Genomic DNA, 17,079 nt, shown 5'->3' with positions numbered 1-17,079 from the left:
GGCAGGTCGGGGCTGGGGCTCGCACGGCCCCAGCGCTGTCCTTTGAGGCGCTGTCACCAGTAGGTGACTGAGAGTTAATTAGGAAGTGTTCTCCGGATCAATGGGCCGCACAGCTCATTAGCGATTCTCCCCAACCCTTTGCAGGGCCGGCCGGGCCTCTGCCTCCCACACAGGCCAGGGCCCCCGCGGCCCGGGCTTCGGAGAGCGCCGCTGGGAAGTGGGGAGGGACTAGCAGCGAGGGGTGGCGGAGAGGCGAGTGTGTAACTTCGCCGGGCTGCGCTTTGCGTGCAGCGCCGCGAGGCCCGCGCAGCCCGCTCTTTCTTCCTGCTCTCGGTCGCCTCGACTGTGTCTTTAACTCGCTCCTGCTCGCGTCGCTGCCTGGCTGCTCCTCCCCGCCTCCCTCGCCTATCTCTTGTTCTCTAAGCACGACGACTGTGCTCCCCGCCCAGTTTGGGATTAGACAAGATAAAAATAGGACTGCCCAGCGCGCAGAGCTGTGACTGCCCCGGCAGCCGGGCTGGCGGGAGCGCCGGGGGCCGGGGCCAGGGCCGGCGAGAACCCGCGGTGCGCTCGGGGCGGCCCGCGCGGGTAGGCTCCCACCCCCACCCCGCAGGCGCGGTCACGCTCCTCGGGTTCTGCCCGCCGGGAACCGTGCGAGCAGGGGGACCTGGGCAGGGTCTCCGCGCTCTCGCGGGTGTTGTTGGTGTGCCTGTGATAGATCGGTCTAGACAGGCATGCAGGCTCCCTCCCGGCTGAAGGACGGGAAAGGGGGGGGCGGGCCGCGGAGGCGGCGGCAGACTCCCGTGAGCAGCGAGTGAGCGAGCAAGCCTGCGGGCTCTGCGAGCTGGGTGGAGGGAAGGCTGTGAGGATTTCTCTTAACCCTTTAAAGGCAACGGAGTGTAATGGGGGTGTGGGGGCAAAGATCCTAGTAGAAATTCCTGGAGGCAGAGTAGCACCCCCCGGGGGGGGGAGAGGGGGCGGGGCGGGAGTCTGGGCCTAGGGTTTTCCTTTCTCTTCTGTGCACGCACGCTCACATCCTGGTGCATTGGACTCGATTCTTGGACGAACCAAACGTAGCTGCTGGATGATCTAATTTGACCCAGGACTTCTCAGTGGGAACGAGGTGTGAACACACATAGCGGGCACCCTCACTTAAGGAACTGAGTTTGGGAAATGCAGATATAGACCTCAGCGTTCCCAGAGAGAATTCATGCAGACATCTAGTAATGGGAAGGTAGGCCCTGAGCTGTAGTGGGGTGGGGCCTCTGACCAAGACTGCTGCAGACCTGAGACCTGAGGCTGAAATGTCAGGCCCCGTGTGTCCAGGTATGCGTTGGACACAGCATAGAGGTCCTTGGGTTGTCTGTATAAATAGACGCACCCTTAACCATGAACTTGTGGGTAGTTAGGATCAGATATGTGCAAGGAGACAGCCTCTAAACAGGAGTTGGATAGCGATGTGTACAAGATCGATCATTCATATACACATACATGGGGTCGATATTGAATCCATCTGAAGATGTAACATAACTTTGCAGACAGTGGTCTAGTTCTTTCTAGAGGTTGCAATTGGTGGGTGGGTTACCCTGTGTATAAATGAATCATTAGTTAGCACACCTCTGCCTCCTTCCCCACCCTCTTCCTTGTAGGGTTTGTGGTCCAGGGGATCCTCTAGTTCTATTTAAACTGCAAGCCCATATTGGTGTAGCCTGGGAATGGGCCACATTACTGGCAAAGCAAGAATTGTACGTAGTGGGGAGGTGTAGGAGCTAGACCGGAATGCTCAGATTAAGATGTGCGCCTGGATGACAAGTGCTGAGACAAATCAAGACACTTGGGCTCCGATGCCCACATGGAACAAGAGATACAGAAGAGATAAAGAACTGGCCGCGAGGAATGTAAACATGGGTATGCAAATACAGACACCTATAGTGATATCCTAAGAGAAAATCCCAGACTCTGTTGAGCTGGAAACTGGGGCAGAATTTCTGTCAGTGCGTTCCAGAGACAAAAGCCCATTTAAAGGTGTGAAGAGGGTCACTTGGAAACACAAAAAGCATTCATATGCATACATCCGTGCTTAGATACACAGGCTGAATGACAAAAACTCCTCACTGCCTGACTGTGGACTTTCCTGCCGGGCAGGAGCTCCGTGGGCACACAAGTGTGGGCCGCACCACCGCCTTCCCGCACTCATTCACAGGGAAATCGCGAGTCGTTGGCTGGAAGGAAACTGAGGGCAAAGTGGCCTAGCTTAAGGGTGGATGGCCCTCACTTACTACTATCACTTTTGGTTATAGTTTCTTCGCTTCTGGAGCAGGGGAGAGGGCGTGTGTTGAGCAGGTAGGAGGATTTCTAAGAGGTTTTGTGTTCTTGACCTTGAGTGGATGGAAGGTGGAGGAAAAAAGAGGAGTAGCTTTCAGCTCTGGGTCAGGAGGAATGGGTGGTGGCACTGCTCTGAAGTCCTGTCTGCTAATGTGGCTCTCAGCCTGGTGGACTGATAAAGATAGAGCCGAAAGAAGTGTGAAGTTCGGCCTCCGGGAGGAATAAAGGGGAGGTAGGCTTTCATATTGGCATGCTTTAGGGGTTTTTTTTTTTTTTTCCCCCTCTCCTGGAGGAGACCTTGCGGGGACGGCCTGTGTAAGGGTGGATTAGCAGGCGCCTGTGTGACCCCAGACGCGCACGTAAACTAGGCTAGGGTTTGGTTTGCCCGCGGCGTCGATTTGCCGCGGTCCCTCTTTGTCTGAGCCCAGCCGGGAATTCCAGCTTTTATTGGGAAGACCGCACTCGGGTGGAGCCCGCGCCGGGTCGGGCGGGGCAGGGCTGGGCCGCGGGCTGGGCGGGAGGCTTGCAGGCCGCAGTGCCTCCCGAACTCCAGGACGGCCTTCTGGAGCGCCCGGCAGCCCTGACAATGCCACCTAGGCGGTTTCCTCGAGGGCGCGGGGCGCGGCGAGGCGGGGTGGGGGGGACCTCGAGGGTCCACTTCGGCCGCCGAGCCCCACCCCTTCCCCACTGGCCCCACCCCTCCCCCGCCCGCCCGGGGCCGAAAAGAACTCTGAAGGCCCTTTGTTAGGCCCCAGGGTCACACCCGTGCCCTGGGGGCCGCAGAGGGGCGGGAGAGTGGTGCTCTCGGCGAGAAAGGACCTTATCCTTGCTTGGAGGCCTCGGCCGCCCGCTCACACGGTTCGGGGAGGGGAGGCCGAGGCCGGCCACGGCCCGCCCCAGCTGCTTTGCCAGTGTGTACGGCCCGCGGGATTCCGTCTGTTTGCAAAAGCTGGTTGCGCTGCTGGGGCCTAGGTGGCGGCGGCGCCGTTGAGAGGCTGCCGGGGCAGGAGTAGATGGCCTCCTCGGGCAACCCCGATGGTAGCCAAGCCGCTTTCGTCTGGAGCACTTGGCCCGGGACTTCCCCCGACCACCAGCCCGGCCCGACGGCTTTTGCTGGTTGTCTACAACGTGTTCCTCCGGAAGGGGTATCTGACTTTGTGTTGGATGGGAATTAATGAACGATGCTTTTCCGCGATATTTCTGTAGAAGGCCCCCTTTCCCAGCACAAGCTCGTCTGTGCCGGTCTCCAGCCGAGGGTCTCGGAAATGGGGGTCCCTCACTTGGTTATTTTTTTAGAGCCATGTGTCCCCAAGCCAACCATTGCCCCTCCGCACCCACGGGCTCGGCTCCCTGTGATTAGACTAGCGGGGAAGTCCGCTAGAAGATCCTGACAGCATAAAATATAATTTGTGATCTAAAAGACAGTTTCCAGTATAATCTCATTATGCACCACAGACTCCCGGTGTTATTTTGTGGAAGGCGGACAATGATCAATTTACATTGACCCGGGGCTGGGCGAGCTTTTAGATGGTAATTGCCATATTGATTTGCATGCAAAAAGGAGACCTGCTAAAATTAAAGACCGGAAGCTAAATTAAACTAAATTTATTGTCTAGGTGCAAACCAGAGAAACTACTGGGGGGAGGGGGTGAGTCAGGTTGGGGTGCCGGGAGGGAGCAGGTGAAAGTCGCAAAGAGCTCCCAGAGGTCACAGATTTGGGAGCGATCTTTGCCCTTACGATTTCATAATGTGAGGAGGGGGACTTGTTTAGGGTGTGGGGACCCAGCGGGGAAAAGTTATAAACAGGCACCATTGCATTGAAGGCACTGGGGTCTTTTAATGCCAACAGTAAATGGCAAGGGGAGGAGAGGTTTATAGGGTTATGGGGGGGTCTTCCTGCACCATTTCCGGCAACCCCCCATTTCTATTGTTCTACCCGAGCGCTGGCTGTCGTGCCAGGGACACCCAAAACTCTTGCAACTGGAGAGTTTAAAAAAAAAAAACAACAACAACAACAAACCCACAGGCCTGCCCGCCCCACTCCCTCCCCTCCCCTCCCCTCCCCCCTGCAGAAGTTCTTTCCGAGAGCGCGCGGGTGTGGGGCGCACTGCACGCGCAGCGGCCAGGCCCGGACCGTTGGAGGCTGCGGGAGTTCCTCCCTGGTCGCAGCGGTCGCTGTAGTCCCAGGCTCGGACCGGATGCCGATCGCTTCGGGAAGCCGCCCGCTCCAGGTGGCTCTAGGTGTGGGGGGAAGGCGTCGGCCCGGGCCACTGCCTCCTGGTGCCGGGGCGGGGGGTCGCCTTCCCGGGGGTTGGACGGACCTGCACCGAGTTAGGGGGCCGGGACAGGGCGGAGGCTGGAAACCCTGTCCTAATCGCCAACGCTGAAAAGTTTAAGAGAGAGAGAGAGAGAGAGAGAGAGAGAGAGAGAGAGAGAGAAAGCCACTGGCAGGGAGCCAGGGGCCGCCGGGCGGCGGGGGCGTGTTCGGCTGGCTAGCGGGGTGAGGACCCGGCGCCGCCATTGCCTCGATCCCTCCCGCTGCCGAGGCCCTTGCCCGCCCAGTCGCCCCTGGAGCCATTTCGCACATCCGGAGCCTCGGCCTCTTGGAGGAGAAACCGGTCCGGGGTCGGGAAGCCCGCAGGGGCAGCCGGCTGTCCGGTGCCCCTGTCCTTCCCGGTCGCCCCGAAGCGGAGCAGGAGATGGCCCTGGGCCTTAGAGGCTGTGGAGCCTGTGTCGTCCGGTGTGGGGAGTTCCCGGAGCATCTGAAAGCCTGGAGCAGATCTGGAAATTGGGGGAGGGGTGGGGTGGGGATGTTAGGCTCCCACCCCTGCTTCCGGGATGAGAAGTTGGGAAAATGAAAGGTCAACCAGTCCCCAGCTTGTCCGCGTGCTTGGGCTTTTTGTGGGGACCCGCCCCCCCCCCCCGGGGGGCGGGGGGGGGGGGGAGTCCAGTAGGGCTCCGCCTCTTGCAAGCCACTTCCCTTTTAATTTCCTCCCCCATCCCACTTTGGTCCCTGAGGTTTTACCTTAAAACCCTGGGAAAGGTAGGTGTAAGCACTGTTTCCAAAGGGCTCTTGCTCTATCTAGATAATGTGATTTATTGCTTTATGTGGCAACTATGGTGGCGGGCCCAGTTCTAGTACCAGGAGTCAGCGCTTTTTTTGCAGAGATCTGGGAGGAGCGACCCCCCTACCCCCTGCCTATTCTGGGCTCCTCCAGTGTAGGGAGGTGTGGGGGGAGTCGGGAAATTGGGAAAGACTTCAACTGGGCCAAGAGATTCCTGGGTGTAGGAGAAACTGGGTTCCAGTCTCCTTGTGGCCTGAGTCGCAAAGGTGTTAAACGCTTTCCCCCTGTACTCGAGTACAAGGGCCAAGGAAGCTTTCCGAAGTTCTTGGGGATTTCAAATGGTACAATTAAACCAATAATTGGCTCCTCTCCGCAACTCCAGGACTGAGTTTGACCGTGGCCCATTTTTACTAGCTGTGTGACCTTGGGGGCAAGTTATTTATGGCCTCTGAGCCTCAGTAAGTTTCTTCATTTGTAAGACTGGGAATAATTATCCATCTTTAGGATCAAAGAAGACTGCCTGGCACATAGTAGGCCCCGAGGATTAGGGATTGCTTTGAATGACTGGTCTTGTTCCTATAGGCTGCTACTCTTTTCCCTGCTGCCCCTGTGCGCCCCAGAGACCTGCTCAAGCCAGTGTCCAGGGACCAAGGATGCAGGTTTAAATTCCCCTCCCAAGGATATTCCTCTGGCCTGCCCCCGTGGGTTCCTCTTTTGCTGCCGTTCTTTGCTCCTAAGTGGGATCATTATATGGTTAGGAATTGATTCCGGAACCCGGTATCTAGGTGCTCTTTGGCAAGCCTTCCCGTCCTTCTCTTTCACAGGAGAGAGAACAGCCAGCCAGTGGCTGGAGGGGAGAGACCTGGTTGGAAGAGGTGAGGGGGTGGCCTGCTGCAGAGGCCAGAGGTGCTGTGGTTTGTTTGATAGGGATTAAGTCCGGATGTTACGAGGTCTCAGTGTGGTTTTCAATAAAGTCTGCCAGGGATTGCTTCTTTTTTTCTTTTTTTTTATATCGATATGTATTTTAAAAAATTACCAGCATGAGAAGAAAACCAGACCTGTATGGATCCAGGCCGGTAGTAAGCTACTGTGATCAGGTTTCCTACTCGACTCCCAGAGGGGAAGTCAGCGTTTGATTGAAGCTACACTTGGTTCTTGACTCTCAGGGGATGCTTGCTCTGAAACAGGAGCCCTCCCTTTCTCTCCTCCTCCCCCCCCTCCTCCCTCTTTTTCCCTTCTTCCCCTAAAAGCCTTTGTGCTGAAAGAGCTTCAGTAGGCACGAATCCCTGGTCCCTCTCTAAAGAATGCCTTCCAGCCTTTGCTGACATTGTTTTGTGAACAGTGGGTTTTACCAGGCCAGCAGTTTCCCCCCCCCCCGAATCTCAGCTCACTATTTTAGAGGTAGAGTGTGGCCAGGGTGCGCGTCACAGCCATGATTTCCACACTGGGTAGCCAAGGGCCATGCCTGTAATCTGAAGACACCTTAACCTTTGCCCTGGATGCCCCCCAGAAGGGGTGAAGGTGGGGAGAGCAGGGACAGGGGGTTGCTGTTGAGAGTGTTTGTTTTCTCCCGCAGCAGGGGCAGAGGGGCGAGTCAGAGTGTAGGGACGGTCCAGCTTTGGGTCTGATTTAAAACTTGGTCTAATTGGAGAAGCTCTTAGGCACTTAACAGTTCTGTACAAATGCAAACTTGAAATAGCTCTAGGCCTACGTCATTTAGGACAGAATAAATGAAGTACAGAAATGTCCAAACTATGTAAATCCTGGAGTTGTCTGCCCTCCCATAAACACATGACAAGTGCCAAGGCATTTCCAGTCAAAACACCCGTGGAACCAGCAGCCTCCATCCTTTGTATTTATTATTTTATTAACAGCATTTTACACAGCATTTAACAAGCACGGCCTGCCTGCTTTGCACCAAGGCTGAGAGCCGACCAAAGGGTGGAAAGCGGATGGATGGGGTGGGGGGTGGGGGGGAGGAGTGGTCTCTAAGAGAGACGTCCAGCTGGAGAAATCTCTTCAGATGGGTAAGGGAAAGTGGCTTTGGGGGGTTGTTTCCACTGGCCTGAAAGAGAAGACAACGAAAGTAATGCTGTGCAGGGGAACCCCCCCCTCCCCTCCTCAGGAGGAAAGTTGCGCAGATGTGGCTATGTCTGGTCTCTGCTTGGATTCCAGAAGGTGAAACAGTATCATTTCATGATACTCTGCCCATCAGTTACTGGTGATTTTCAAAGAATAAGTATTTGTCTGGTATCGTTAGTCTATATCCTGGTGGAAAGTTTATAACGAAAAGTAATGCCTTTCTTAAGTCATAAAATGAGCCTTGTATGATTATTTAATTAAAATCTATTTAAGGACCGATTAGGCGTGTAATTTGCGCTAATAATGACGATTATGGAAATGTTCGACTTAACCAAAAATCATAAAGGAGACATTTTGATCAGTGGGGCGGCCAGTAAGTATTCAGGGAGTTGGACAATTTTCGAAGCACGGGAGGCAGTGGGGCCGCGCGGGCCGCGGGAAGTGCAGAGGCCCGGAGAGCTCGCAGGCCTCCCTGCCCCGACCCCAAGCCCGGCCCGGGGCAGGCTAGCCCACGCTTTGCTGAGCACAGAAACCGACCCTGGGAGCCTGAACAACCTTTATTCCCAGCTGAGGAAGTGGGGGAGGGGCGCCTCCCCAAGCCACCGGGAGGGAGGAGAAAACTCTGGGAGAGGGCTGATAAACCACACAGAAATCCCTGCGAAATGGCTGTGCTCTTTTGCTTTCACAATCAGCGGCGACAAACGCACGCTGCCTTGGCCAGCCTTGGCTGGAGCCTGGCGGGGTGGGGGAAGAGGGGGGTCCCCTTGTTCCGGAGAAACCTGCCAGCTGCTGGGCTTGGTGCGAAGGCAGCGGAGGCAGACACAATGCTGCTGTTGTTGGTTTGATCTCTAACTGTGGATTGTTAGTCTGGCTTTAACTATGTGGTAAGGGGGGAATGTGAAGGCTGTTTACAGCGAGTGCAAATAATGTGACAGCTGTTGGTGCACGAGCAGCGCTGCGCCTCCTCGGCACTTACACAAAGCGTGCACTATGCAGGCCCGCGGCGAGCCGCAGAGGTGGCCGCCGCTCTCCGGCCGGAGCGTCCTCGGGTGCGAGCAAGACTCAGCAGCACCGTGCGCTGTCCCCCCTCCCCCCCACGGGTCCCCGACACACACCTTTGGGGCTCCCGGAATTGGGATGGAGGTGCGGGATGTGTGTGTGTTGTGATTTAGGGAGCTTGTCACGCAGAGAAGGCCCACAGGGTCCTGAGTGTCACCCAGTCGGGAGGGGTTTGGCCAGGATCTGTGGACCTGGGTCCTCCTCAGGTGCTTTTGCAGGCGGGGTTTTCAAGATTTGGGAAAGGAACTTTGAAACCTTAAACAAGCTTGTTGGAAACAATGTATTCACAACTAAAGGCTTTCTGGAAGTTGCAGAGGCTCTGATGGTCCTTGTTCCTGCTCTGAAATGGCTCCGGTACTCAGACAAGTTGGAGAGACAGGCATGTAGGTTCAGGACCCAAAAGGGGGGGGGTGTATTGGGGGGCAGGGGTACGGTTTGGCTTTTGATTGCCCACACCCCTTAGCCTTCCCATTTTCTTTTTGTTTTTTAATTTTTTTAATGTTTATTTTTGAGAGAGAGAGAAACAGAGTGCGGGTGGGATAGGGGGAGAGAGAGAGAGGGAGACCCAGAATCTGAAACAGGCTCCAGGCTCCAAGCCGTCAGCACAGAGCTGGGCACGGGGCTCGAACCCATGGACCCGTGAGATCATGACCCCAGCGGAAGTCGGTCCCTTAACCTGCTGAGCTACCCAGACATCCTAGCCTTCCCATTTTCAAGAGCACGTTCGCCTTCAGCTGCAGGACGCAACCGTGCAGGTCCTGAGGTGTGCCCACAGCGCCGCCCACTCTGTGACTTAATCAACTAGATGTCTACCAGCCACAGGCCGCCTCTGAGTTCCTGGTCGCTGGCCAGACACTGCGGGGAGGCGGGGAGGCGCCTGGGTGGACGGGAGAGCAGTTGGTGGCGGCAGTCATCGCCTTGGCCACTACTGGAGATGCATGGCTGGCCCAAGCAGGCGGGTTCAGGATGGCCAGAAAGGTGGGCCTGCCTCTGGGCAGTCCTGGGGCAAACTGGGTGTCAGAATCGCTCCCCTCCCCATCCCAAGGTTGGAGCCTTCACAGCCCTGGCCTCTAGGGTTTGGAGGATCATCCAGAGCTGATTTAATTCCATATCTTGTCCTTCTCTGTGACTTTGGTCCCTGAGAGTACAGCCTCCAGGATATCTGCAAATTGAGTTCATTGCCCCCAGACCCCCAGGGCTACCCTCTCCGAGTTTCAACGTGGACTTCTCTATCCAGTTGGGTTCCCCAGTGGGGAGCTGGGAGATGCTTCTGGAGTGATACATGAACTTCGGTGCCAGTTCTATAAATTGGTCTCTTTTTATGACGTGTGCCATTTTCTGTAGGAATGTTGCTTGCAAAACGAGTTTCGCCTTGGAGGAAAGGCGGAAAGATAAACAAGCCTGTAACGCCAAAACACTGGCAGTCTTTCCCTCCTTCCAGCTCTCTTAAAGCAGCCGGGCTGTATTTCCAGGATTAGACTCGTGCTTGTGAAGAGGGACTCTGGTTGGCTTTTTTTTTTTTTTCCCCAAGCAAATGCAAATTAGAGAAAAATAATTTTCTTTCAACGATATGCAATGTATTAGTCACTTGTTATCGTGCTCGGAGGCAGGCCTCATTTGCGCGTCTGCCAGCTCGCTCACATCTGCTCGGTGCTGTTCGGGGCATTTTAACCTTGGCGGTGTCGTGTCTAGTCCCACGGATCAAGGAGGAGTAATTAAGCTCTGAACAGCTACAAAAATTCATGGGCCCCCATCTCCACCGTAGTTGTTCCACAGCTTTGTTTGGGGTGTTCCGAGTTCCAGGATCGAGTAGCAGGCATGGGGTTTCTTTTGTTCCTTGTAAAGAAAGTGGGCACCCCTCTCCTCCTCTGACCCTCATCCCCGGCCCTCCCAGAACTCCCAGGCAGCGCACAATCAGCAAGGAACCCGGGTGCAGATCACAGGACCCTATGTATTATGCATCTTTTATGCGTAAAAAGTTCCTTTGTGCTTCCTGTGTACTCGTGATAGCTGTTGTTAATAGCCTTATGGTATAGCTTTTTCCTTGGGGTGGGGTGGGGAGCATTAAGTGTGTTTCATTCCTACGAAACCCTGGTAGGGATTGCAGTGCAGTGACACCCCCTCTGGAGTTGTGACATGGCTCGTTTATTCTGGATTTGCCCCCAGGTTGTGCACACTCCCAAGGGGGTGTGGGGTTGGAGGGAGGGGGAAGTAAGGGTGATTAATCGCATCCAACCTAGCTTTCCTGTCCCGGGCGCAGTCCTGTCCAGGGACACCAGCTTCCAAATGGGCCCTCTCTTGCCCACGTGGTGGTGTGTGGCATCACCCTGAAAGAAAGTGAAAGGGACAAGGGGGCAGCGGTGTCAGGGGAGAAGGGGAGTGTCCCACGTTGGTCCAACTGCAGAGCCCGCCCCGCCCCACGGCTGTGCCAGGTGGGGGTGGGGGTGGTGCATGGTGGGGGACCCACCCCCGGTTTGGCAGCGCCTCTCCCCGTGGATCCTTTGCCGGGGCCTCCCCCTACCCGAACCCCTTCCCACTTCACAGTTGGCCACATTTGGCTTGCATGGGGTCGGGGGGGCGGGGGGAGCATGTCCACGGAGGATAACACGCCAGTCTGCTCCGGAAGGAGCCCAGGACGACGGCCAGGAGAGGGTGTGCGGTGCGCGTTCCCCGGCCGGGCTCGGAGCATCTCCTGGGTTCTGCGTGCGCCCACCCAAAGTTCTTTTTTGTCAGAGGTTCAGCGGCGGGGGCCTCGGGAGGGGGAAACCCCAGAGGAGCGCGCGGGGCCGCGGGGCCCGAGGGGTTAACCGGGGTCGGGGGGGACTGGGGATTGCGGAGGTCGGGCCGCCTCCCGGAGAGAGCCGGAGTTCCTGGAAGGCGGGGCGGGGGCGCGTCGCGAGGGTGTGGGTGTGTGTGCCGTGGCGCGGCCCCGCGCGGGGACCTCGGCGGAGGAGCGGCGAGGAGGGGCGGGCGAGCCCGGAGCAGCACGGGTGTGTGTGGTGGGAGAGAAAATCCCTTTGTTGCCGACCGATCGCGCTCGGGGCTGAGGCAGGGGAGGGGGCGCCCTTCCCCCGCTCGCCCTAGCCGCCGCCGCCGAGGGCCAAGTTCACCCCCCGACAGACCCGAGTGGCTCTCTGCTCTGACCCAGGCGCCCCGGGAGGAGGCAGGGAAGGTTCTGGTTGCTGGAAAGGTCAGGGCCGCGCGAGTTTCCCATCCTCGTCGCTCCCTCTCCCCTCCTGCTCCGCAGCTCAGTCTGTTACTAATGCAAAACTTGGGGCGTGGGTGGGGACGCCCCCGGAGGCAATGGCCGTGGCTTGAAGTGTGCCAAGAGACGGCGCCTGGGCAAGCTGGATCGCTCCTCCCCACCCCCCACCCCTCCAACACCCTCGGAGGGCCGGAGGACAGAGCCAGCCACCAACCTCAGCCACATCTCTGGAAACCCTGTCCCGACGCGGGGCGGGGGGCGGCGGAGGGGGGGGGGAAGGGGGCTGTCTTGGGGTCCCCCTCTCCCCGCTGCTACCCGCCCCGGGAAAGGGGCCCAGGAGGACCCACCCCCAACAGTGCACATCCGGGAGAGCTTTTCCCTCACATCTTCTACCCCCACACAGCCCCCCTCCCCCCATCCTAAAATAGGAACTTCTTCACCCCTCCCTTCCTTGACACCGGGAGAGAAGTGCCGCTGGGCGTGACTCAGTCTGCTCTTGGAGCGGCCCCAGGAAGGGCTCCCGCGGGGTTCGCTTTGGGCTTTGATGAAATCCACACAACTCTGCTGAAGGTCACCCCTCCCTGGCCTGGCCCCCTCTGTGTCCTTGCCTCAGCCTTCCCACTGCCACAGAGAAACTCCGCAGCCATTCTGGGCTTGTTCCACAGTGTGCCTCGTGGAGTCAGATGCTGTTTAATGGGGTTAAACGCCGCCTATACTCGCTATTGCCGGGCAAGACTCAAGTCCACAGTGCAGTTTAATCCTCTGGAAAACACGGTGCCAGATATTTACAGATGAGGGGACCAAGGTTAAAGAGGTTCGGCCACCTGCCCAGGGACACCCTGTGGATGAGGGTGGGAGCTGGGAGGCTGTGGTCACCGCGTTCTTGCATGTTTTGCCCAGAGAACCAGCTATGAAGTGAGGGAGGCCCTTTGCCCCCAACAGGTCTCCAGCCCACGCTGCACACCGGCTGGTCTCCCTGCTGCCAGCTCAGCCTCCTGAGCCAGAAGCCCCCCACAAACCTGCCCAGGACTTCTTGGCCACTGGCCGGAAAACTGCCTGGTGGAGGAGAGGGGTGCCAGGTGAGAGAGACCCTAGGAAGGGGCACCATTCATGCTTGCGTGCCACGTGAGAGTTGGGGTGGTTTGCTGGCGATGCTTTCCATTTTGTCGGTGAACTTGACACGTGTGACGTGCAGACTTGAACCGATCAGCGCTTCAAGGGTGGAGGCAGTAAAAGTGGCCTGGTGCCAGGAGGAGCCCGGTGGAGAAAAAAGAGGGGTGCCAGGAGCGATCTGGTGCTGCCTTCCCTCCCCTGGCTCCTCCCAGCCTCTCAGGGTCACTGTTCCTTCTCTTTTCAACCTGCTGTTTGCTGTCTGCCAGGGTAAATCGCCTTTAAAGAAAGACCAGCAGCTCTCACGGCACGAATGGGTCAAATGGCGGAGGCGGTGGGTGCCTGTCGGGGGCCTGTGTGCCCCTCCTGTCTGGTCTGAGGCTTGGCAGTGTCCCTTGTCAGGGACGCCAGCTCTTAATCTTGGTCCCTGTGACCTCTTTCTTCCAGTGGGGCCCTTTCCCCAGTGTCCAAGCCAAGCCTCGTACTCGTACCATCACCCTTGGCTTCCAGAGCATATAACCACCCTGGTCTGTCCTGGGGTGGGGGAGGGGGAGGCACAAGGTCTCTTGTGCCTCCAGTCACTTCCAGTCCAAGAGCTGGAGGCTACTTCGCAGGGTGTGTGTGTGTGTGTGTGTGTGTGTGTGCGCGCGCGCGCGCGCGCCCACGCGTTTTGCAAGCCAGGTCTCTCCCCGGAATTGGGTGTGCCGGTGGGCACCCACTCCAATCCAATTCCTGGGTCTTTTCTTTAGAAACCAGACACTGCTCGGTCTCCCCGTCGGACCTTTTCTCTCGGCCCACCTTCTCCTTCCCTCTCCACCCCTATCCTACGTCCTCGGCCCCCTTGTCTCCACTCCTGGGAAAAAGGGTTAAACCCCACAGCCAAGGTGTAACTTAGCAGCTCACAGGGAAACAGGTTGGTGCCTGTAAAGTGCTCTTGTGGAGTGACTTCACGCATCCTGGCGCTTCTGGCCTGCACGCAGAAGAAGGGGGGTGGGGAGCACACGGGGAAATAGAGCCTCTCTCGAGGCAGCAAAGTGCCTGCTCCTGTTTGTCATCTAAAGCACATTATTTGTCCTCTCCACCGTGGCCCAAGGGTCAGCGAAGTCAGTTTTGAAGCACTTTCTCTCAGAGTTAAAAAAAAAAAAAAAAAAAAAAAAAGACCCCAACTATTTCAACAGCCCCTTCTAGAAGTGGAGCATGGGATGAGCATCGCTGCATCTCCGCCTCTCAGTCTCTTTGTGTTTCTTCCCCCAACGTCCCCTTGGTTCTACATCCCCAGAGAGGTGGGGGAGGGGGGGTCCCCAGCCTTCAGTCGCCGCAGGGTGAGCGCAACGTGGCCTCTGCCTACAATGTTCCTGCTGGGGATTTGGGCTGTCACCTTGGAGAAGGGCCTCCTGCCAGGCAGGGCCCTTGTTCCCTGGCCCTTCCCACTTGGCTCGGTGTTTGGCCAGGAACCCGAAGAGTTAAAAGTCTTTAGCTTGTTGCAATGAAATTATGGCTGGCAGTGGCGCCGCTGTTTGTTCAACAGACCTCCACTTTTAAACAGTTCACAAAAAGTTCATGGGGCAGCTAAAGATTGTGTGTGTGTGTGTGTGTGTGTGTGTGTGTGTGTGTGTAGTCAGCAGGATCCAACAATGTACCTCCCCCTGCCTTGTATCTTCAATGTTCAGCCTCATCCCTCTGCCCCCCACCCCCAGCACTCCATCTGACCCTGTGCACGCGAAGCCACTTCGTTCTGACGCCCGGTGTCATTTAAGTGTGCGGCGTTAATGTTGAAAGCCCCACAGGACGAGCCCTGGAGAGGGGCGAACAGCTCTGAAAGCACCCAATGGCCCCAGGTGTCTCTAAATCTCATTCACCTTTCCGATCAGCGCAGGCCTCCCCTTCTCAAGAAAACCCCTTTCAAGGGAAAGGGGTCACTGGCCCTGGGGCGGGGGGGGGGGGGGGGGGGGAAGACAAAGTAGGATGATCCGAGACGGCCGGGCCACCCAGAATGTCTTCCTTTTGTTAGAAGGGGCGGCAGGGGTTAGGGAGGGGACAGTCCCTTGAATGTGCCTTGTGGTCATCCCTGCACTAGGGGCAGACGACCCCCAACATGATCTGTATGTCTGTAAGAAGGGAGACAAGCCCACAAACCCCGACAGAACCTTCTTTAGGACCCCAGTTTGTCTTTTTGGGGCACCGCAGCTAGCCCATTGGAAACGCCTCTGTCTCGAGAAAGAGACACTTCCTAGGCAAGTCGTGCGCTCGGAATCCCACCAGGCCTGCTACAACTGCAGATTTCTGCCTCCTCCTCCCCTCCTCCTCCTCCTCTTCCTCCTCCTCCTCTTCCTCCTCCTCCTCCAGCCTCATTGTTGAGCTCCAACTCTGAGCCCTGGTGTCTGTGTGTGTGGCTCTTGATTAACAGACGGTGTTCCATGTATAGGGGGCCGACGGGGATACTGGTGGACAAAAGGCCTAGTTAGGACAAAGAAATGCTGAGGGCTAGCCTAGCCCTGGCTCTTGGAGTCTGGTCTCCAGGTGCCTCCCCCACCTCTACCCTCAGTTACTCTCCGAAAGAGTCCCTGGACCCGGTGCCTCCAGCCCAGCGGACCTGGCAGTCTGCTCCTTGTGCTCAAGTGTAAAAGCGAGCATTTGCATATTTTTCCCTGCTAACAAAGGAAATGTGTCGAGTTAGGGAACATTTGGGCTTTCGGAAACTGTGTGGGTGGGTGTGTGAGGGAGGAGAAAGAAAAGTTCCCCCGACGATCTGCACACCAGTGTTTCCACACTCAGATTTGGGTCCCACGTAAGGATGCCATGGCCCGGCCCGGACAAGGGGGATGACGATGTGTTTGTGAGTGGGGTTGGGGCGGGGGGGAGATTGCCGAGGGCCATCGGTCCCAGGCATTAAAGGCTCCCCTACTTATTAACCCAGCATTTAACAGCAGGATATGGGCTGAAGCGCAGTCAAAAGAAACGGCTCAACCTCCAAAGAGCAATTAAAATCCTGCACGAGGATAAATCACGCGCCGTGATAATCCTGTTAATAAAATGCAGCTTGTCCTGACCCTTCACTCATGCAGCAAACTAGAATGTGATGTGGGTGGGGGTGGTGGGCAGAGAAGGTAAGGCAGGGCGGGGAGAGGTGCTCTCCCCTCCGCTGCCTGGGCAGCCTCCCCCTCCCCGTGGGTGGAAAATGGGTGCCTTTTGCCCGCTCCCAGCGTGCCAGTGGCTCGCAGCCCGGCAGCCTGGGCTGCTAAGACTTCTGCACTCGCTAATGATTTCTTGTCCCCAGTGAGCAGGCGTCATTGAATTACTCAACCGCCTCCCTCTGCAGCTCCCAGGCCAAACCACCCAGGCAAAACCACCCGGGTTCGGCGCTTAATCTAATCTAGGGCCGGGTGGGATGGTTCACCAGCCCACCGACTCTTTTTAACCCTCCATCCAGATACTGCACTGCCAAGTGTGTTCCTGAAGGCTGGGAAAGGAGAAGGGAGGCCAGCGGGCAGGCCGAGGCGAGGCGGCCAGGGGTGGTGGTGATGTGTGCGGCACCTGGACCCCTCCCTGCCCGCCAGGGAGTTGCGTGCCGACAGCCCCGGGACCCTCTGGGTCAGGTGTGCCCCATCCGTCCTGGACGTCCGTAGGACATCGAGTATGACGTGCCCTCCCGAGTCTGCGCTCTGCATGAATTGCTTGGAAAGGCAGCCTCTCCGGTTCCCTCTTTGGCTCTTCTTTAGTCAACCTCCTGGAATTTTTTTTTTTTTTTTTTTTTTTTTAACAGACTAGACGCTTGAAGAAAAGCTGCCATCCAAGAAGACGACATGCTTTCAGCAACCCCCCTGTATGGGAACGTTCACAGCTGGATGAACAGCGAGAGGGTCCGCATGTGTGGGATCAACGAAGACAGGTGAGTGGGCCTGTCTGGCTGGGGCCCGGGGAGAGAGGGTGGGTGCCCCTCCTCCCCCCTCCCCCTCCCCCCTCCCCCCAAGCTCCTGAGCAGGGCCCATGCGGAAGCCCCCCTCACCTTCTCAAAGCCAGAGTGGGCGCAAAAGGGGTGGGGGGAGAAAGATCTCCCGCCTAGCCGGCGGCCCTTGATTTACAGTTTTAACAGGCAACCCGGCTCAGCGAAGCATTGCCGCCCTTTAAAAGATTAGCCCCTAAAGCGGCCTTTCAGTGCACTTTCGTCCTTAATTTATTATTTCATATTTATGAAGGAGAATTAATCCTAGTCTATATGCTGCTTTAACTCTA

General features: G+C 57.2%; 1 protein-coding gene across 8 annotated transcripts in view; it reads left to right on the top strand.

Annotated features, from left to right (window-relative positions):
* BCOR (BCL6 corepressor) overlaps positions 1–17,079 on the top strand; it is a 115,480-nt gene that overhangs the window by 74,360 nt on the left and 24,041 nt on the right. For all 8 annotated transcript variants that reach the window (XM_058714627.1, XM_058714628.1, XM_058714629.1 and 5 more), the window contains exon 2: positions 16,610–16,735. In XM_058714627.1, the coding sequence (XP_058570610.1) occupies positions 16,650–16,735 (86 nt within the window). In that variant the 5' untranslated portion in view covers positions 16,610–16,649. The remainder of the gene's footprint in view (positions 1–16,609; positions 16,736–17,079) is intronic.

This window comes from Neofelis nebulosa, chromosome X (genome assembly GCF_028018385.1).
Source record: "Neofelis nebulosa isolate mNeoNeb1 chromosome X, mNeoNeb1.pri, whole genome shotgun sequence".
NCBI lineage: Eukaryota > Metazoa > Chordata > Mammalia > Carnivora > Felidae > Neofelis > Neofelis nebulosa.
This window is presented reverse-complemented; position numbering and strand designations above follow the sequence as displayed.